Source organism: Leptonotus elevatus, chromosome 11 (assembly GCF_054856555.1).
Source record: "Leptonotus elevatus isolate MCC_2025b chromosome 11, RoL_Lele_1.0, whole genome shotgun sequence".
Classification (NCBI taxonomy): Eukaryota; Metazoa; Chordata; class Actinopteri; order Syngnathiformes; family Syngnathidae; genus Leptonotus; species Leptonotus elevatus.
This window is the reverse complement of record NC_141249.1, coordinates 18,041,761-18,064,249: the sequence shown is the minus strand read 5'-3', so window position 1 is coordinate 18,064,249 and position 22,489 is coordinate 18,041,761. Positions and strand designations below refer to the sequence as shown.

The 22,489-nt window shown below is 39.2% G+C and overlaps 2 protein-coding genes across 6 annotated transcripts in view; both read left to right on the top strand.

Moving 5' to 3' along the window:
- Window positions 1-350: 350 nt before the first annotated feature.
- Window positions 351-17,868, top strand: rabggta (Rab geranylgeranyltransferase subunit alpha). Of its 3 annotated transcripts, none has more exons than XM_086089934.1 (17): window positions 351-449; window positions 754-789; window positions 931-1,041; window positions 1,831-1,955; window positions 2,038-2,225; window positions 2,824-3,066; window positions 4,076-4,159; window positions 4,904-4,986; window positions 5,069-5,164; window positions 7,074-7,179; window positions 8,090-8,141; window positions 8,238-8,326; window positions 10,064-10,152; window positions 10,235-10,351; window positions 10,435-10,548; window positions 10,675-10,762; window positions 15,818-17,868. In XM_086089934.1, exons 2-17 carry the CDS (start codon window positions 787-789, stop codon window positions 15,964-15,966), a joined length of 1,737 nt encoding a protein of 578 aa, XP_085946060.1. In that variant the 5' UTR covers window positions 351-449; window positions 754-786; the 3' UTR covers window positions 15,967-17,868. The 3 variants fall into 3 exon arrangements, with proteins under 3 accessions (XP_085946060.1, XP_085946062.1, XP_085946061.1); XM_086089936.1 differs by lacking the exon at window positions 15,818-17,868 and adding an exon at window positions 15,565-15,811; XM_086089935.1 differs by having other exon boundaries at window positions 385-460.
- A 714-nt stretch (window positions 17,869-18,582) lies between these two features.
- LOC147166291 (protein-glutamine gamma-glutamyltransferase K-like) overlaps window positions 18,583-22,489 on the top strand; it is a 30,426-nt gene continuing 26,519 nt past the window's right edge. For 2 of the 3 annotated variants that reach the window (XM_086090185.1, XM_086090184.1), the window contains exon 1: window positions 18,583-18,855. The gene's annotated coding sequence lies outside the window, so the exon portion shown is untranslated. Of the gene's footprint in view, window positions 18,856-19,055; window positions 19,147-22,489 lie in introns of those variants that run through there. The other variant, XM_086090183.1, reaches the window with a different exon arrangement.

The following is a 22,489-nucleotide window of genomic DNA, read 5'->3' as shown; positions in this document are numbered from 1 at the left end:
GGGGGGAAGATGAGTTATCCCGCCTCGCTTGCAGAAAAATAGAAGTACTGCATGCAACGCATCAAATCGAAAACAAGATGATAAAGGGGATTACGCTGTATACGTCATAGCTAAAAATAGATGCGGAAAACCCCTTTTTAACCATCCAGAGCGCATCTTTCTGAGAGGAGCACAAACGAAAAGTAACAGTGATCAATGGCAAAATTGAGTGCATGTCCCATATCTAGATAATAAAAGATTGAACCCTATTTCCCTGCTTGATTTATGAATTTATTTAGAGTGCCCAGTGCCCACTGCCCCTTATGTGACAATTTTATCAAATACCCCCACTAGAGAGCAGCAAAATACTGCAAACTGCGCGATGGTGACGTCATTTTTACGAGACGGAAGTAAACGCCGATGACTGTCATGAATCAAATTTCTTTTTCAAATATTCACAAGACGACAAGGTAAAGACAAGGTGTGTGTTTGTCTGTGTTACGTATTTTGGAGTCTCATCTTTTTATTCCATACAGACGTCCTTCTGTTTTTAATAGAAGTGCGCTGTTATTTTTGTGAAATAACTGCCTGCTGTTTACTAGGAACGGAGCTAATTAGGACGCTAACTCAAGTTTTCATTCATTTGATCAACTGTGTGGCATCACACGGATGCTCGACTTATAAATCTGTTGAAATGTCAACTTTATGTTTGTGTGTTATATTCACAAAACAGGTTTGACCCTAAATATCTCTTTTTTATGGCTTGGCATACAGATATTGAGGAAAGTCTCCTTCCTACAGTAAAATATGGTGAGTGATGGATGCATCACTTTGCCAATGCCTTAGCCGCATCTTTATCACACTATCATATTTGCATATGACTGATAGATACTTTAAAAAAGTCTAAATTAATGAATGACTTGCCCATTCTTTCCTTTTTGATTTTCTCAGCACGGTCGAGTGAAGATAAAGTCCACCGCCCAGCAAGAGGAGGAGAAAAAAAAGGAACGGGAGAAGAAACTGAAGATATACACAGCAGCACGAGATGCCTGTTTTTCCAAGGTGCTTTACAGTCAAAATAGATCATCTTAATTCCTCAGAAGTATAGTGCTTCCCCACTAGATTGCGGTTCACCTACCGTGGCCCTGCTGTATCACAGATTTCTTTTTTTCGTGGAACATATTTGCTTGTCTGTTGTACAAATCCAAAGTACCGTATATTGCGGACATTTGTGATGTACAGCAATTTGTATTTTTCAATAACAAATCTCTTTCTCTATCCTATTTTACTCTCAATTTTAATTTTCAAGTTGAAAATTACTTTTTTCTTTTTTTTTTATTATGTGGTCTGTCTAATGTCTATATTGTTGATCGTTACCTATCACGGGTGAGTCTTGAGTTTATCCCCTATAATAAACAGATTCGTCGTAGGGCTGGGTGATATGGCCCAAAAATAAAATCTCGATTTTTATTTTTTTCCCAGTCATTCAGGATGCTTACGATATTAATCGATTTTAATCTAAAAAAAACAACAACAACAAAAGTTTATTTAAAGGTGTCATTTATTAAAAAATAATTCCTGTGCTAAATGTTCAAGCAACAATAATGTATACTGATTTTAAATCAGTTTTAACATAAACTTAACATTCATAGTTAACAAAATTACAACTCTGTAACATCTGGATGTAACAGAACGTAAGAACAACAGCTTTTAATAATCCAGAAGACAAAATTAGATTTCACAATTTAGCAAATTTTCAACAATTACATTTTCAAAATGGCAATTTATTGAATTAATTTGGTTTATTGCTCAGCTCTAATTCGCCGTAATGCTAAAATGTTGTCATGACAGAGGAAGGAGGGAGTTTGCGACGAAGAGGCCCTCCACCTGACCCAGCAGCTGCTATCATCAAACCCTGACTTTGCTACCCTTTGGAATTTCAGAAGAGAGATCCTCATGCATCAGGAGACCATCAAGTGAGCTTAGCCACCATTTTACATTTTATAAATTGTAAGCCCCTGAGGTGATTGAACACATTTGGTTGACTTTTGCTTTCAGAGACGAGAGCGAAGTGCAAAAGATGTACCAAGCCGAGCTATCTTTTCTGGAGTCTTGCCTGAAAGTCAACCCAAAGTCATATGGCAGCTGGCACCACCGAAGCTGGGTCTCTGAACGGGCACCTCAAATGGACTGGGCCCGAGAGTTGAGCCTGTGCGACCGCTGCCTCAGCCTGGATGACCGCAACTGTGAGTGATTCCATTTGAAGAGAAGATCCTTCATGCTTACAGGATTTTTCCCGGCTGAAATTGAGACCGAGTTGGTACCATCGTGACCATTACTCGAAGCAGTGCAGCCAAGAAAAACAGGATGAAATTTTGGGAATAAAATTTTGGGAATACATTTATGTAATTTCATGCAACAAATAGTGGAGTTTGGGTTTTAAATGCAGGTCAGTGTTTATACCAGGGGTCAGTTTTGTCATGGGTCACAATCACATCATCATTCTCTATATCACATATACACAACAAATTGGTGGATAACTAGTTTGAAATCAGAAGCCAGTAAATTGTTGTTCAATTATTTCTCAATGTATTTTAAAGGGGTGATTGTTAACAAAAACTCTTCTCGGTATATCTCACTGTTGTTAAAAGTGAAGACAGCTTGCAAGAAACATGAAGTCAACACATGATTTGCCTTTGTGGGCCACTTAAAATGATGCTGTGCCTTATACGGTAGTGTCAAGGTCAGCAAAGAAGGCCTTGCTCGGCCACCTCTTAATTAATTAGAAAAAACCCTGCCTGCACTTATCTGAAACCGCAGCCCATGTTTCACTGTCTCCGCCAGTTCACTGCTGGGATTACCGCCGAATCGTGGTGAAGAAATCCGCCGTCCCTGTGGGAAAAGAGTTAGAGTTCACCGATCGTCTCATCGGCTCCAACTTTTCCAACTACTCCAGCTGGCATTACCGCAGTACCCTTTTGCCCCTGCTCCACCCGCAGTCTCCTGAATCGGCCCCCCCGTCAGGCTCCTCGCCTCCCTCGCCGCAGACCCACTCCCATCGCGTCTGTGAAGAGCAGCTTCTCAAAGGTAAACCCGCTGCAGACGGTAGTACACAGCGCACACCCACAGGGGGCAGTCTGACTCTAAAATGTAAAGACATATTCTGCTAAAAGTCTTCCTTCCACGCCTGCAGGCAAAGAATATTGCTGACTAATATTTTTCCACCGACATAGTTCTGAATGAGTAAGCACTGTACTTTAGAGCGGATTTATACCACGCAGGACAAACGATGCATGTCAAGAAAGAAAGTGACGGCGACCATAATGCCCTACAGTAATTCCCCACTATTCGCACCACTGAAGCAGAGCGAATAGTGAAAAGCCCTAAGTAATTGACTCCCCCGCCCCATGTTTATAATTGACTGTAATAGTTTAAACCAGCAGTGTCCAAACTTTTTCCTTTAAGGACAGTGCAGATAAATGGAATGCTGCAAAAGCCACTTTGAAAATATAATCTCTTCAAAACACAAAAAAATAATTAATCAATCAAGCAGCAGTGGAATCCCATCTCCACATTCAGACAAAACATGAGCAATCTGTAATAAGCTGACCAATTTGAAAACTATTACTCAAGGATGATTATTGATATGTTCACAAACTGAATTATGACATGTTACTATTTTTGTTGTAGTTCCTTTGCATCGTTGCATACTTGTGTTTGTAGTTCAATCAGCCTCATTCCCCTGTGCCCTTGGGATGTGGCTGTCGCAATTCAACCTCTTTTCTCACCCAACTCCACCTTGTTTGTTTTCAACCAGCTTTTTTTACACCCAAGTCTAGGGTCTGACATGCGCAACATAAAACAAGCCCGCACTGTTGCAAACAAAGTGGTTTATTAACATTCGTACATAGGAAAAAGGACAATATGATGCTGTGTAACAATTTACGCAAGAAAAATGAAGCACTCCTTCAGGGTAAGACAAGGCCATGTTAGTAGCTTGGCTGATTGAATGAACTGCTAAATTCAACTCAACTGAAATTAATTGTTTTCTAGGGAAATTGGCCACATTGACAGCATGTGTTTTTTTTCTTTTCAGAATATGAGCTTGTGCAGAACGCTTTCTTCACCGACCCCAACGATCAGAGTGCTTGGTTCTACTATCGTTGGCTGCTTGGCAGAGGTGTGTTAAAGTGTGTGTGTATGCGTACATGCTTCACGTGTGTGTATTTAGCATTTTGTGTTTGTATGTGATAGGTCTTCAACTCATTCACTCCCAGCTATTTTCACTGAAGCAACACTCTTTGCTCCCGGCTGTTTTACTGGATTTTGACTAATTTTGCAAGGTCCACAGAATATTCTGTTCTATTGCTATAAAAACATGGAACCTACCCAAAGAAACAATAGTCTCTTCTTTCAGCAGAAAAAAGAGTATATTTGGATCTGTTTCCGTTTTGCAGCAATTAGCATTAGAATATACCTAAGATTCATCAATATCCATATTCCTGTTGAAAACACTGGCAAAAAGAGCTTGTTGCAACATGGCCCTGGCTGATCTCTTATACGCTGCTGCCACATGCTGGCCTTTTTTTGTAATAAATACCATGCTTTAAGCAACCTCTTCATGTCAGAAGCTATAAATAAATTTTTGGGAGTGAAGGACAAAGTATTAAAAACGTATTTATACGTTTTGGGGTTGGAATGAGTTAAGTGTGTGTTGGGGTAAGTATGCGTTTGAGTGGTGTTTTAGTTGAATTTATGTCTTGTGTGTAAAAGTTTAAAATGCGCTCAAGTGTGTTTAAGTGTATTTTTTAATGTGTGATTTTGTGTGCGTTTAAATTTGTGTGAGGGTGTTCAAGTGTGTTATCGTTGTTCAACGCAGCGATGGTCACAACTTAATTCATGCGTTTTTCTTTTTGCGTGACAGCCGAGCGTGAAGAGATGATAAGTTGTGTGTTCATCAGTCGGGATGAAGAGAGGGTGGCTGTTGCCTTTTCGAGGCCAGTCCAGGTGAGTTACAAGCTCCCGTTTGTTTTCGGTTATATATGTCACATTATTGTTATGTTTTACTGCCCCGCATCCTCTCATGCAGGTGCAGTCCGGTGGTCTGCTGTTGGTGCTGGATGGTCAGCCGCAGCAAGTGGACTGGAGGAGCGTCCACCCACGATTTAAACATTGTCCTGTCTGGGTATCCTTTTCTGTCCAAACTGTGATGCTTGCACGCAAGTGTGACTGCTTTGTTTGGCTGCTCACTTAGTCAGCCGAGATAGACTCCAGCTCACAGTCAGTAGAAGAATACTGCAGTCAGCTTTGCTCCCCTCTCATTTTCAATTCCCGCAGCATCTTGTTTAATCAGCTAACTACCGTAGTAGGGCCTAAATTAATTAATGCTGATACAATTGTCTGTGTCATGTACTGAGATTGTTCCTTTTACCACTATCACACAAAAGAACTTTCCTCCAAAGGCTTTGCTTTTTTCTTTCTTTCAACTTGTCAGTGCTGACACAGACGGTGTTTATTTACAAATCGAGACAACTGATGCCTTTTGGGAGGGATCTGCTTTTGTGAGGTGCAATTCTATTAAGTCTCTTGACTTGCCTGCAGGGCTTCTGCTAGGAGTAGCCTGGAAAATGGCCGACCAATATTACATTCATCTGTTTTCTGTAGCGTTTATTCTGATTGGTTTCTCAGTAGGTGCCGAATTTCTACCTGCATAGCGGCAGTTCCAAATATGCCAACCATGCCATATAGGTGACATAAACCACTGTTGGTAGCTCATTGGTCGAGCAGTTTCATGGGTGTTATATTTGAGAACGGCCATTATTTGTGAGGAATAAGGGACTATGACTAGTGAAAAAAACAAACATTTTAAGCCCATACAAAAATGTTTAGAAACTGTTGTTTCAAAAACACTTCATCATTACACAATAATTTTATGTTAATCTTGAAATAAAAGACTTACAGATCATTTTGAAAAAAAATGCACTAGCATACATATGTGCCAAAGAGTGTTGTTTTCTTTCTACAATTGGCACAGATCATTTTATTAAAGATTGGAAAAACCCACAATCGTCATTGAAATAAGTTGAAACCGGCAAAATTGGCCAAAATGCATATTGAAATGCCAAAAATGTTATTTTATTTTTTTTAACAAAAGGGTCCCAACAAATTTTCCTAAACTGCGCATACAAAGAAAATAACACTTTACCAAACACAAGCAGCAGGCTTAGTTTTGTTCTGGGGCTGCTTTGCTAAACCCGGCTCGGGTGCCTTAAACCTGGTCTGGGTGCAAAGAAATCTGTGCGCATGTTTTTCTTTTTTTCTTTTTGTCAGTGTTGATAAAATAGTCATACAATAATGTTTATATGACTAATAATAATTTTGTTGAACATTTCAATGTTTAGAGTTTTCATCAGTTTTCAGTATTCTTACATTTTGAGCACCAACTGCTAACTAATATTAGCCATCCGAAGTTGCTACTCCCAAATGATTAACAAATCCCCTTCCTATGTAGGAAATAAGAATGTTGCTAACATGAGGGGCAATGTCGGCATTTTTGCTAGTCATAAAAGTTGCCCAATATAGCAATAAAGTCGCTAAGCTGCCATTAAGTGTTCACTTTGTACCACCTGCACACATGCCCATCAAAATAAAAGCAAGAGCTATTGGCCAAAAAGTTCTTCCAGCTTGTCCTGGCAGGAAAGTCCTTCTGGGAGTGGCTAAAAGAATGGCACTTGAGTAGCCTGGAATGGATGAGGATCCATTCTGGGAAAAGGATCCTCTTAAGCCTGCTAATAAGCAAATAGTCAGTGGTACCAAATTGAATGTCCTTGGAGGGGCAGTGTGATTGAGAATGTTTGATTTATCAGCGGTTAGTGTGCCTCCCATTAGTGGCTTCAGATAAAAAAATAAAAAATAAACCTTTAAGCTAGTCGCTTGCGCTCTCGCTGTTAACAACCTGCCTTGGTATGCAGACTCACGCAAAGGGACCAGGTCGCTTTTGCACTTCCATGATCAATTGGTTTCAGTTATCCTTCTCACTTTTTGAACTCCATTTTGGGTTTTTTTTCTGTTTAACTTTCTTAACCATGACTCAGATCTGCAATCTTCCTCCGGGATCCATCAGCGACATCTCAAATGAACACAATCTGACGGTGCACTGGTGCGAAAAACACACTCGTCGAGACTGTGCGCTGTACACAGGTGAAGCACCAATTGTATTTGTCCATTTCTTTGCAGCTAAATGATTCAAATGGACCAGCGTGGAGAGTGAGTGTCACATAGTTAGCACAAGTGAATGCTCCTTTATAGATGTACAATTGGTACAGGGCACAATAAGCCAATAAGGTCCATTAGTGTCAAGAACTTTACTCACCTTGACTCTCACTCAATAAGAACCAGCACTTAGTTCTTTACTTTGTCCCCTGGGAGCTTTATAAACCCCTTCTGACATTTTAATTCCCATTCCCCTCTGTTTACGATGGCACCAACACATGACAGTGTTTCCCGCACCATGTTAATACTTGGGTGGGCCACCCAAGTAAACTGGCCACCGCCCAAGACATTTTCAAGAAAATTTGATGTGTTTATAAGTTTTGAATGGCATACAATGAACTCATAATGACCAATGATGAGGTATTAGGGCCAGACAAATTAATATGCAGATGGTTTTTTAAAACTACACATGAACACATTACAGTACAACATAAGACCAAGATAATGACATTCAACCCCCCCCCCCCCCCCACACACACACACATAAAAAAAAAGGATTTTTTTTCTTTGTGTAGTAAAGTTAAACAAAAACCAAAGTACTGTAAAACAGTCACATGTTCTGCCTTAATTCATGTCTTTATTGTTATGTTAAGTGCCCCAAACTATCAACAAACAAAATATTTTTTCAATAATTGCCTGATTAATGGGTTATCAAATTTTGATCTGCCTAATATCGGAATTGGCATCACCCTCAAAAAATGCATATCAGTCTCGCACTAGATTGAACTCGATTTACAGCAGTAGCGATTTGAAACTAAACCATGGACCGTCTGTACCAGCGTGGTCATATTTTAAAAGACTGTTGTGCAACTTTCAAAACAAAAGTTCCTATCCTCAGGTCGAAATGAGAGTTGGTGTCGCGATTCTGCCACGGATCAGGAGCTCTTCAGGTAATGATTTGGTCGATGATACAAGCGTGACTTTTTAACCTCTCCAGAATTCTTATTAGAATATGAAAGTGTTGTCTTTTTTTTTTTTTTCCACAGGAGTGAGCTCTCTGTGGAGAAGAGCTCGGTGTTGCAGTCTGAGTTACAATCATGTAACCAGCTGCTAGAACTGGAGCCGCTCAATAAGTGTAAGTGCTTTTTTATTCCATTTCTTTTTATGCGTATGTGTGTTTCACAGAACCGAGAAGTCTTATTTGCTGCTTGGCACTGTCTCGTCGCAGGTGCTGGTCAGAGAGATTAAGAAATGATACGTTTTTGGAAGCACCTTGCGGCAATGGTGCAGTTTTCAATCAGAGGAGCTTTCATTGTATCGATGAATGTATTCCGGCACGTGGATAATAAATAGCCCCAGGCTAGAATTGGAATATACATCTTAGCCAAACTGTTTCGACCAACTTGTCAAAATGGATTATTATGTTGTGATGTTTGTGTCCTCGGTTTATGTCGTTCCGAAATTCAAGGTTTAGAGGTTACGAACGGAGAGCAATGAACTCGTTTTTTGGCAGCGTAAGAATGCATGGTCACAAGGCACAAGATGCTCGCTTACCTCCATATTTAATCGTTCATTTGATTGTTTTGTATTTATGACCAAGAAGTGTTTTTTCATACAAATATAGTATTACTTACAGTTGAACTCCACATACTCATGGTTCGACACCCACAGATTTGCATATTCATAACCCCCCCCCCATTGTAATAATGTTTTAAAAATATTTGAAAATATTTTTGGCCATTTTTTCTGCCCAATTTTTTTGTGGAAAACACACTGTGAAGTGCTTTGAAGAATTTTGGGGGTTTAGAAAAACAAACAAACTCCGCTCCTCCCCATACATTTCAATGGATGTCAATTATCTGCGGATTCTCACTATTCGCAGGCTGGCCCACTCCCTCTCCCTCATTATGACTTAAGAACTACTTCAACTTTGCTGTAGCAACAGAACTGTCATATATCAATGACCCACTGTAGCAATGGTAATTCGGCAGCTTGGTGATAGTGCTGCCACCATGAGTAAAAATAAATCTCATACTGTGTTGCACTTTGCAATGACTTTTTTGTACTTGTGGACAAGCGCTCGTTGATGGATAAATAAGAAGTTCCGTGTCAATAATTTTGTCCCTATAGTGTAATTAAAAAAACAAGATGTTGAAATTGTCATCTGACAAGTGCTCTATTCCGAATGGAAAATGTGTTTCTCATCACGCATCCTCACATTATTGATTATTAACTTAGAATCATCCTTCTGCTAAATGACAGTAGAGAAACACAGCCTGCATAGCGAGAAGGACCTTATTGAATGAACTCCCCCACCACGGAGATATCAGCACCGCTCTCTGGCAAACATTAGTTTGTCGCTATATCTAAGTCATTCCTCTGTAAGCCTTTAATTGGCTTCAAATATCAGATAGCAGTTTTGTTGCAGATGCGTCTGGCTCAAACCCAGACCCTCTGGCATGGAGCGCCTCCCAAGGCAGAGAGCAAGAGAGCACCAGGTCTCGCCGCTGGTCTCCAGCCAACCATAGCTGGCTTTTGGTTCATTTTAAAACTGGCAGTGGTTGTGTTAAATCGCCTGTGTGTGTGTGAGTGTGTGTGTGTGTGTTTTGTATTAAAACCTTGGCTGAGGTTATATCATAGATAGCAGCTGCTATCAGTTTCATACGGTGTTCCAAAACATTGACGGCATTTGAAATACGAATATTAATTAATTAAAAATAATAATAATTTACAAGGCTAATGACATTAACTAAGACTTTTATTTCGAGAATAACGTTGGAAAATGATTTTGAAATAGTTTCAGCAGTTATAAACATTTTTCCCATTTGGTGTTGATCTTGTGCACTTACTGTATCTTTGCTTTTCCCTGCAGGGTGCTTGCTGACCATTATTCTACTGATGAGGGCGCTAGACCCCCTTGGCTACGAAAAAGAGACGCTCAATCATTTCCAAACTCTCAAAGTAAGCAACAGCAATTTGGTGTCCATTCTATTAACTGGAGATGTATTCACGCGCAACATGCTCATTACTTCCTCTCCCTCAGGAAGTGGACTCCATGCGCTCGGCCTATTACAGCGACCTTTGCAGCAAATTTATGATCGAAAACACCATTTTGAAAATGGAGTATGCTGAAGTGCACGTCTTCAGCGTCTCCGACAAGGTTTGCGCACAAAATCCTTTTCCCGCCACTCAGTCGCCAAGGGTTTGGTGGAGTCATTTCTGGCTTCTTTCCACACTCAACAGAACCTGACCACCTTGTGCCATTTGGACCAGCTGCTCCTCATCACTCACATAAATCTGTCCTCTAACCAGCTGCGGCGCATTTCCGCTCACTTCTCCATGTTGCAGTGCCTGGAGGTGAAAAAAGACGCAAACTCAATATTTGTCCTGTCGGGACTGTGCTTGTTCCATTTGCTCATATTTGTTCTTTTTTGTGTGCTTTGCAATATGTCGCATTCCACTTCATGCCTTCGATTCTTGTAGGTGTTTGAGGCTGATGACAACTCCATAGAAGACTTGGAAGGAGTCTACTGCCTGCCCAAATTGGAGGAGGTCCTGTTGAAGAACAATAGTATCCTTCATATTTCAATATTTTTATTCTATTTGCCACTTGAGTTGTGGTGCTCCAGCCATCAATATTCAAGCAACGACCAATCACAACTCACCTGTTTTGTGAAGCTGAGCTGTGATTGGTTGTTACCTGAGAACTGAGCAACTATGATGTCATCTTCAGTTAACTGAAGTGGCAAAATTGCCGCCCCCCTGAGATGGGGTGGGGAGCTGCATTTTGCTTCATAACTCATATTCCACAAATGTAATATTAATCAGAATGTCGTGTTTAGACTAGTGAGGTCACATATAACATATTGTCAACAAATGTTTATGGTTGACTTCCACTTTAACCATGTGATCTGCCTCAGTAGCAAATGGTATTAATTTCACCAATTGCAGACATGCTAACTCTTGTAGCGAGCTGCAAGCGTTCATTTTTTTTTTTAAACTTTGTCATGGTGGCACATGGGCAGCGAAAAAGTCATTTTTGGTGCAGTTACAGTCCGTTTGCATTGGGGGTAGTCGGGCAGATCCTGTAGCTGAGGCTGTGGTTCAGAAAAAAATATGCTTAATGCCTGCAACAGACACTTTGTAATGTTAATTACCGCCAGAGTGAGTCAAACAAACCTGCCGGACATGATGATTTGGCTGCTCTTTATTCCACCAGGTCCTATTGTAGTCAGTTTTTATTGTACTTTATTGAGCCCAAAAGGGAAATTGTCTTTACACAAAGGAGCAATGTCAGTCCTAATTACCCGGTTGTCCATCTGTTATTGAAATTGACCTTGCAATGAACGCTCTGGTTCTCCAGCTAAATCTTTTCAGGCTGAACTACTGCCGCCAACATGTTAATTATTTTTGTAGACGTTTGTTGCCCAGATTAACAATACTTTTAAGCAAGAAGTCGCAGTGAGAGCGAAAAAGTCAACCTAAATAAATAATCCGTACAGGCAAAGGGATCCTCTGTGTGGTGCGGCGTTATGTTTACACGTTATCATTATGCTCTAGGGGACGTCAACAGCATTACGGGGCTGAATGTTATATTTAATCTCCGCGCACAGTTGGCGGTGACTCAGGAAATGTGAGAATCAAGACCAAGCGTTTCTGGCTCATCGCTGCAAAAACAAGCGCGAGCATCTGACGGCGTGCAAAGAGAGTCCATGTAAATAAATATATATTTTATTTTTTTTTACACATTTTTGAGCCAAACAGAGTGGTGTGTTTGCTATGGAATTAGTAGCCAGACATTAAAAATGGTAAAGTAAAAATGTACATATGTTACAGCAATCTTTTTACACACACTTTGCCGTCTGTCTAAATAGAAATTATTGCCCGTTATAAAAAAAGTCTTCCTTTACCAGTTATATTCTGAATTAATGTTGTTTTTTTGTTTTGTTTTTTGGGGGGGGGGTATAATCTTTCCACAATACTGTACACTGTTAAATCTAAATAGTTTTTTCCAAAATACTCTGATAAACCTCTATAATTTTTCTACAACACCAAAAAAGTAAGGACATCGGATAGGTGTCCAAATGAGCGCCAGTTGAGAGCAGGTATAGTAGACTTGAACTGAATAGGCCCGAAAATTATTTATTTACCACAAATAATGTCTTTGCTCATCCATATATGAGCGACATAACGTGATAGGTAAAACAATTACGGTGTTGCTCTTCCACTAGAGAGCACACCTAATAATAGCTTTGTGTTCAAATAAAAGGGCTCAGATTTCACAAGTGCAATTGAGAGTAAACAAAGACGAGATCATCATCAGATCAACATCAGTTTTGGATTTATAATTTTTGTGACATTTTTGTTTAGCAGTGGGCCATGAGAGTTTTCTAATATAAAGTATGTGGCCTTGGCTCAATACAGGTTGGGAAGCACCATTTAGAATAGGAACCAAATTGTAAATGTTTTTTTTTTTTTGCCTGCACCATTTAAGTGGGAAGAGCAGGGCGTCAAAGTTTGATCATTTGGAGGATTCCACATGAAAAAGTGGCTGTGAGGGTTCATTCATCTTCACTTGCAGCTTGTAATTGTATTTACAATGTTCACAACTTGCCATTTCACAAAACAAACAGGCATCATTAAGTTACTGCGGCACCTTCCTCTTCGTGCTTCATTTCCTCCTTTAATCTTAGGAGCGATTAATGAGCTCTGAAGGTTAGGAGGCATTTACTGTATGTCTTTGTTTTTCTCAGTTTGGACAGGCTCACTGTGTAAAGACAGCGGCTAGCGAGTCAACATACCCTCTGTTGAAATAGCTGTTTTTTCTTATGGTGCAAACAAAGTAGGCGATAATGAATAAGGTCCAAATTTTGAGTTGGAACTTGCCAAATCACAAGCCCAGGACTCTACTTAACATGGCTGCTTCAAGCCAAAATCATTCCATTATTATTATCTATTGAGAGAGCGCTTCTGCCGTTTTCTGATGTTAACTTTGCCATCGGTAAATTTGACCTGTTATCAATTTGAATTACTATTTAGATTACAGTCAACGTGCAATATTAAACCACTACACTCATGATTTTCTAAAATACCGGTAATGTCACAAAAAGTTAATTTGATCCATTATGCAAATGTGACAATAACAACAACTTTTTTTCCCTCTAGAGTTCAATAAAGGTCTGGGCTTTGGGCAGCCCAATCGGGAATACTTTTATTTTCTTCTCTTCAAATTTCTTGCAGACGTGTTTAGGTTTTGGGCCACCCTCTATGTTGACAAGCAAAAAAAGAAAGCCCAAAGCATTATGCTGCTGCCACCCTGCTTCACTGCGGGATATGTCGTGTTATGTTATTTTTATGCCACACAGCAAAAAAACAAACAAACAAAAAAATCCCATCGGGTCTCCCAAAAGCTTAGACTGATTTTCATGGTCTTGGTAGTGCTCGGCTACAATTAAAAATGTTTGGGTTATCCCAAAGGGGATTGTGCACAGGAGACTCTTGCAATATCACACACACACACACACACACGCACACAATTAGAGTGCAGTTGTAATCTTCTTTTCCTTTCGGCTTTTCCCTTCAGGGGTCGCCGTGGCGAATCAGTTGCCTCCATCTAACCCTGCCCTCTGTATCCTCTGCTCTCACACCAACTACCTTCATGTCCTCTTTAACTACATCTATAAACCTCCTCTTTGGTCTTCCTCATGACCTCCTGCCTGGTATTTGGAAATTCAGAATCCTTCTGCCAGTATACTCACTATCTCTCCTCTGGATATGTCCAAACCATCTCAGTCTTCTCTCCAAAGCCTCTACCATGTGCCGTCCCTCTGATGTGCTCATTCCCGATTCTAACCATCCTGGTCACTCCCAAAGAGAACCCCAGCACCTTCATCTCTGCTACCTCCAGCTCTGCCTCCGGTCTTTTCCTCAGTGGCACTGTCTCCAGACCAAACAACATCGCTGGCCTCACCACAGTTTTATAAACCTTTCCTTTCATTTGAGCTGAAACTCTTCTTTCTCCAGATCTACAAAGACACAACGCAGCTCCTTCTGACCTTCTCTGTACTTCTCTATAAACATCCTCAAAGCAAATACTGCATCTGTGGTACTCTTTTTATTTTATTTTATTTTTATTGATTTTTGGGGGGGGGGGGGGCATGAAACCATACTGCTCCTCACAAATGTTCACCTCTGCCCTCAGTCTAGCTTCAACAACTCTTTCCCATCGCTTCCTCGTGTGGCTCATCAGCTTTATTCCTCTGTAGTTGCCACAACTCTGCACGTCTCCCTTGTTCTTAAAAAAAAAAAGGGCACCAGCACACTTCTCCTCCATTCCTCAGGCATCTTCTCACTATCTTAAGATCTTGTTGAACAACCCAGTCAGAAATTTTCCTGCTACCTCTCCTAGACACTTCCATACCTCCACAGGTATATCATTAGGACCGAGTGCCTTTCCACTCTTCATCCTCTTCAATGCCCTTCTCACTTCATCCTTGCTAATCTTTGCTACTTCCTGGTCCACAACAGTCACCTCATTCTATTCTTCCTTCTCTCTCATTTTCCTCATTCATCAACTCTTCAAAGTACTCTTTCCATCTCCCCATCACACTACTGGCATCTGTCAACACACTTCCCATCTTTGTCTCTTTGCCTTGCCAACCTTTTTAGAACAGTCTTTCTTTCCTTACTATCCAACCTAGCATACAAGTCATCGTAAGCCCCTTGTTTGGCCTTTGCCACTTCTACTTTCACCTTACGCTGCATTTACCTGCACTCCTGTCTACTTTCTGCAGTCCTCTCTCGGGGTGTGAATCATCGCCTAGTACCTGGCGATACGATTCATAGGTCCCGATTCGATTTGATACAGATACGAATCAATAAATTGATGAGTGCAATTTTTTTTTAACTCAAAAAAAAAAAAATACTCATCAGTAAACTTGTACATGTACACTGTAAGATTTGTATGAAAATGTATTTATTTATCTGAAAATTCAGGCTTATAACTGAGCCGCTGCGTTTAACAAACAGGTTGCCGTCTGTTTCATGTTTGAACAGCACTGAAATAAAATATTAAGGCGTAATGTTCCATTAATATAACATTCTTCCATGCTTAATGTGTGAATCCTAACCCTAAGTAAAACGTTTTGTTGAATATTCCCATAGAACATTGATGTTTAAAAATCGATTCGGCCGCATATCGAATAGATTTGAGAATTGCGCGTTGTGATATCGCGATATATTGCCGAATCGATTTTTTTCTAACACCCCTAGTCCTCTCAGTGTCCCACTTCTTCTTAGCTAACCTCTATCTCTGGATCCACTTCTGCACCTCCTCATGCCACCACCAAGTCTCCTTATCTCCTTTCCTTGCAGATGACACACACCAAGGACTTGTCCTACCTGTCACCCTGATCACATTTTCTGTAGTTGTCCAGTCATCTGGAAGCACCTCTTGACCATCCAGAGCCTGTGATGGGGGTGATACTTTCTCTATTCATTGCGTTTCTATTTGGGCTTCATGTTTTGTTTTAGTGTCATGCCTGCAGATGATGGAGCGTATTCATCGCCACATCTCACCTGAACAACACCCGCATAAAAGGCGTCTCCTTTAACCCCGCACGCTCAGACATCTCCACGCTGGCCGCCCTGCAGCCGCTCGCCACCTGCCCCAAGCTGCGGCATCTCGATCTCCGCGGCAACCCCGTCGCTCAGAGCGCCGACGCCGAGTCGCGTCTAGCTGAGCTCCTGCCTTCCGTGACGTGTCTCCTGCTCTGATGTGCCGGCGGCGGGAGTCGGGCCCGTCACTCAAAGTTAACGCTGACGCCGTTGGCGGCCGGTTTGTGAAGGAGTGAGTGGTTGATTTTTTTTTCTTCCAAGTGTGCTGTCACTTGCACTTGTTTGGTAGGAATTTGATCAAAACAGCCCCCACTCGTCTGAATGCCTCTGAAGGCAGATATCAAAACACCTGCAATGAAAAGTCTGTTTGTGTGTATGTGTGTGTGTGCATGAGTCATAAGTGCTTTTTCTCAATGTGTGAGTGAAGGTCTATTAATACCTCCAAATGCATGCTACAACATCTCCAATAATGGAACAAATTGGCAGTGTGTGGATGGATCCGCATGATCACGTTTTATAAGCTTCAAAGTCACTTAAAGCAACAGTAATGAAACTCCATTTGCTGTCATAATGTAAGCAGAGCCCATTGGAATCGAGATTGATGGTTTTAAATTTTTTACACTAAGTACCACCTAAAATATATACGTTAAAATGCAGGCATTTAATATTCATGGAAGCCACTGTAACATTAACACTGCTTACATTTAGAGGGGAAAACAACCCAATTTAAATAATTTAGTTAAAAAGTGTTGCATACAAAAGTTCAATACCAAAACAAAACGTTCAGAAAGATAAAATGCATTTATTGAACTTAAAAGCTAAATACAACCGAACTGTACTTTGGCAGTGATTTGTTTTCGCCTATCACTATGTACTATTAGTTGTACACATAACACACTTAGAGAATCATTCAACCAGATCATGACTAAATCATGCAATTACATATCAAGCCTGTTTGCACCAATTGAGACGGAGGCCTTCAGCAAATATTGAAACACCGCCCTGTGAAGCATAATCTGCCACATGACATTTTAAAAACAAATTACACCTCTATTTAAAAAAAAAAGAAAAGGCCCCCAAAACATCTATCCATTAATTTTTTTAAATTGCTCTTGTCCTCATCAGGGTCACACAAATGCTCAAAATATATTATGCACATTTTTCAATATCAGGACCAAAATGTACGTATTACGTTAACCTTCCTATCACAGCAGTAATGTCAATTTGACCCAAAATGTATCCTCGTGTCTCAAACAAAAATGTCATTACCTCCACTCAGCATTGTTAAGATGTTAAGTACACTTTGCAAGCCTCTTAAAGGTGTATTCAATGACTTTTTTGTCGCTGCGTCTTTCGGGTGGATCGTCTTAATGATTGTTTCTCAGATTCAGCCATTCACCGTTGTAGCTCCACCGAGCTCACCGCGTACAGATAACACTGTACTTTGAAAATAGCTGAGAGTCGCAAGTTGACATCCGTCTATGAAGTGAGGTCGGCTGATAGGATGGTCTTCCGCGTGCGCATTTTTTAAAACGTGACAGACGTTTGGCTTCTACTTTTCGAGAAAATCCTTGAATACACCTTTAATGTTCTTAAAAAAACAATGGGTCATTTTTCATCTGTAAGTGTGAGAAACGTTAATCCCATTTAACATTATCTCTTTATTCAATTACTTCCCATTCCAATCAAATTAACAGTTGATTATATGTAATGAGCCGCTACGCTCGCTACAAAAACAAAAAAAATCCTTTCAATGGGTTGATTTAACCCGCAACATAAAATCACGTCTTGATGTGTTATCTTAATGTACTAAAAAGTTTCCTACCACTATTCTTAATTGTACGACGATAGGAAAAACACTGTTGTTCAACATTTCTTATTGTTGCTTTAATTGCCTAGGCTTATAACGATGATGATGATAGCGATGTTGTCTACTTGTCGTCGTGAATTTCCAGCCACTTGCTGGCGCATAACATGTATTGTATTTATTGTACATGTCAGGAGAAGTGCCCAGTCACCACAGATCTATAAAGAAACATTAAATGGTGTCACTTGCCTTAACTGAACGCTTCCCGTGTGATTTATGTATTAAACTGAATGACTCGCTCAGGCATTTTTCAAGAGAAGGGAGTGTCGTCTGACTCAGCTGCTGCTATTGGGACACTTTTTTAAAAAATTCTTTCTGTTGTTCCTTTCATGGGGTCATGAGCCTGAATTGTTGAACTTTATAATACAACAAAAGCCGAAATGATGCAACTGGAATGTGTTGGCACAGAGTCACACTTTAATCCTATTTATTTTAAATTTATTATTATTATCGTTTTTATTTAACCATTAAAAAGTTTTTCATAAATTGCAAACGTAACTCAAAAATGTGTACGTTTTGTTTTTCTCTCTTCCCTTTTAGCTCCTTGTGTTAGGTCAATCTTTTTGATACGCAAATTTGAGAAATATCATATTTATATATATATATATTTATTTATATATTTATTTATTTATATATATATATTTATTTATATATATATATATTTATTTATATATTTATTTATATATTTATTTATATATTTATTTATATATATATATATTTATTTATATATATATATTTATATAAATATATATATATATATTTATTTATATATATATATTTATATAAATATATATATATATTTATTTATATATATATATTTATCAAGTTTATGTCATTTTGTCATTTTTAACCCCCCAAGTTTTAATCTTCAAACAGGCCAATTTTTTTGTTGCTCCTGCAAACACCCTCCTATGTTTCCTTTCCGTCGCAGTCGTCTTCAACAGGTGAGTAGTTTTCCTTTATTCTTCTACTATACAGACTTCAGAGTTAACTTGCTAAAAACCCACTTAACCTGTCAGTGCGGATAACAAGAATCAGTCATCTAATGTCATTTCAGTCCGATTGTGTATACATGGACCACCAAGACCTCTTCCTCAAGCCTTTCTCTTTCTCCCGAAGGTGTCGACTCCTCCTTCACATACGTCGCGCCGCCAAAGGAGTCACGTCGAGGTAGAGACAAAGTAAGTCATCATACTTCTAAATCAGTAATAAACTCACTTTTAAACATTGTGTCAAGTCAAATTGTGGCGTTTATGATGTCATTTGGATGGCAAAAGTAGCATTCAAATGAGTGTGTGGGTGTGTAGTAAGAAGGGTGTGACTTCAGCGTCTGAGCCCTACTTAAAAAGAGGCATGAGCGTGCAACTAGTCTCAGAAACACCACAAAGCCTTCGGGAAAAGAAAGACAAGTTCTTCTTACGCCTCCGCTCGCCCTCCTCTTTTGTATCCCAATTCGTCTGCCACTGACTTGAGTGAGTCGCTCTAGAGTACCTTTATTTGTAGTTTGTGGGAACTGTTGGGCCTTTTGGTGATGACTTGCATTCCAACCTACTTTCGCAGCACTTCATGCACGATATTTCACTGTTTGTTGTTTTGACGGCCATGCTGAGCCGTTGCTCCCGTGCCTCACAGGGAAGCAGCTCGGTGCTTCCAGTGGCAATTAAAGAGCCGCTCTCTGGCTCTTCACACGGAGTCAAAGCAAAAAGTTGCCAGTTGTAGTTTTGTAGAATAATAATTCACATTGGTGAAAATGTTACAAAAAATCGCACTTGTCTGCATTATTTCCGAAATAGGACAATATGGTTTTCCTAAAAAAGACAACAAACTACTGAGTTGTCACGTTCTTAAAAAGAAGAAAAACTTGGCGTTGTACTTTGCTTAGAATAAAATATTGATGTTATACTTTCCTAAAAAAAAAAAGTCAAAATATTGACGTTGCACTTTCTTAAAAAGAAGAAAAACTTGGTTACATTTTGCTTACAGGAAAACTAAATACTGATGTTATACTTTCCTAAAAAGTTAATATGTTGACGTTGCACTATCCTAAAATGAAAATCGAAGAAGCATTTTCCTAAAAAGAAGACAAAACTTATTGTACATTTTTCTAAAAAGAAGACAAACTATTTGTGTCACTTTCCTAAAAATAAGACAATTTATTGATGATGCACTTTCTTTAAAATAATAAATATTTTCCATGAAAGAAAACAAATATTGTTATACTTTCCTAAATAGAAGTTAAAACATTCAAACTGAAAAAACAATGTAGCCCTTTCCTAAAAAGGAAGGCAAACCTGCGCTCTTAAAAATATTAGAGCTGTTACAAATAATTTAATGTTTTTATTTTATTTTGTTACAAATCAAAACAAAAGAAAAACACATATTTAGCATTTTGTTCTATTGCTATACCCAATGTGAACCACATACCACAACTTATAACCCCCTAGTGCAAACTAAATGCATTTAATGTATTTTAGTATCTACTTGTAGAAAATATGTGCATGTCGTTGATATTTCGTCATCTACATATTTTCCCCTCATATTCTGAGAGCCATTCCAATGTCACCGTTCCAGTTCTGTAGTTAGCCAAAGTGTACCACTTTTGGGCTACTTGACTTTGTACGTTTGTTGTCATCGCTGTGCTGAATTAAATCCGTGGCGAGCTCACAAACAAGCACAGTGTGTAATCTTTGCAACCCTGGCAAGCCTTTAAGCGCAACATTCCAAAAGTGAATGTTCCCTTTTGTTTTTGCCAGCCATCCTCAACAACAAGCAGCCTGCAGGCAAAGCGGGTCACAAGTGGGCCTTGTTGCTTCGGCAGCATCCTCCCGCAGGAAGCCATGTTGGATCTGACATCACGCGGGCGGGAGGGGGGGATTGGTGCTGGGGGTGGGGTTCTTTTATTTGTTTTGTTTTATGATCTTCATTTATGGAATTTTCTGCGCTTTTATGATCAGGAACGGGAAATTAGACAAGTTTAAAATTGCCATTCATTTCATGCAATTTTAAGTAAAAATACAATTTCTTTCAAATGATTTGTCTTTGTTATTTTTAGGGGAAATTTTCATGTAAAAAGTACGAGTGGTATCTGTACTTGTATAAATCAAGATGACTTGACTTGGTATCGGTGAACACACAGCTTCATTGTACCTTCTGCCATCTAGTGGATGAGCATTTAAATGGTCTCGCTGTCACTATATGTCATTGGCATAGAGGGATGATTTTATTTAATTTTTTACAGTGTTCCACATACAGTATTCACTATTAGTGAATTCACCCTCATCTGATATAAAAGTGTTGCTTTGGCGTTATTTTGTGTTATCTTGGTGCTGAGGGTCTATATTGAGCTTTATTTAGTCAGGTCATCACGCTGTCTAGTAGAAAAGTAATGCGGTACCGCCAGCTGACTAATACATTTTTTTCTCTAAACATTTGCTTTCTTTTTTAATTATTATTGCCAATATCATAGCACTCATTATTTTTCCCACAATTTGTATAAATCCCATCAGTCACAATTTATATTTAAAAAAAAGTAATTCAATCAGTGTAGAATCTCAAATTTTGACATATGACGTATTTGCCTTAAAAAAAAAATCTGAATTTGGCTTAATTCCTAATACGCCCCCAAATAGCAACTTCTTCCTCGCCAAGCCATCCCCAATGTCAACAATGCAAAGAAGATTGTCATCTTGTGCGCATATCTCGGCTGTTCATCAGGTTGTTGTGGATTTTTTTGGCGCATTGTGAAAGGGCCCTGAGCCATTCGGCAGCAACGTGACGCACTTGAAATTCAAGGAGTTGTTTTCTCCACTGTCTGTCTGTCTGTCTGTCTGTCTGCTTGCAGCCCACTCATTGTCTGGGTTCCATTTTCATATGAATGCAGTGCAAGCCCATTGTTGGTACATTGCTATGTTCTTCAAAGCGCCACTGTTGGTGAGGCGCAGCGCTTCACAGCACCCCTTTGAAAAGAATAAACAAAGCATTAAACGGGACAGGCGATGCAAAAATGTCTTAGTTGGTTTTGTAACCTTCTTATTTTCAAAAATATGCCTGTGAGCAAGATTTTCTGAGATTTGTCGAATCCGCAATGTTCTTCTGCACGAGTCGGTAGCTCGGCGGGGTGAAGATCCAACATTTTCAAGCGACTATGCAGAAGCAAGAAGGTCAAAAGCTTATTAGCTTAAGAACAAGGGTTATTATTGGAATTTTCATTTTAGTTAGTTTTTATTTTGTTTTGAGTTGAGTTTTTTTTATTTAGTTCGTTTTAATTAATTTTCAAGGGGATTCTGTTTTTTTATTTTATATATATATAAAAAAAAAATATATATATATATATATATATATATATATATATATATATTTGAGTTTAGTTTTAGTTTCAGTAGTAGTTTTTTTTATTTGCAAAATTTAATAAACACCACGGTAAAATGAAAAAAAGTAATGCATTTCTAACCTAGCGTTGCATTTTGGCTGAGTTAAACGAAAAAGCAGGCGAGCCGAGCCATTGGAGCACGAATTGTCGTGACGTCATCTGAAGGTGCTTTTCTATTGGCTGCTGCTAGATGACATCACTTCACTTCCTTCAAACGTCCTTATTCCAGTTAATATCGGAACAAAAATATACTTAAAATCACATTTAAAATCAGCCCCAAAGGTTTATGTATTGAATAAATTACCAAAGACTAAAATTAAGGACATTTTCTCTAGTTAGTTTTGTAAACATAAAATGTAGTTTGTTAGTTTTCGTTTTTTAACAAGCATTTTCGTTTTTTATTTTATTTTGTGAGCAAAATTCACTGATTGACAAGTGTAACTGGC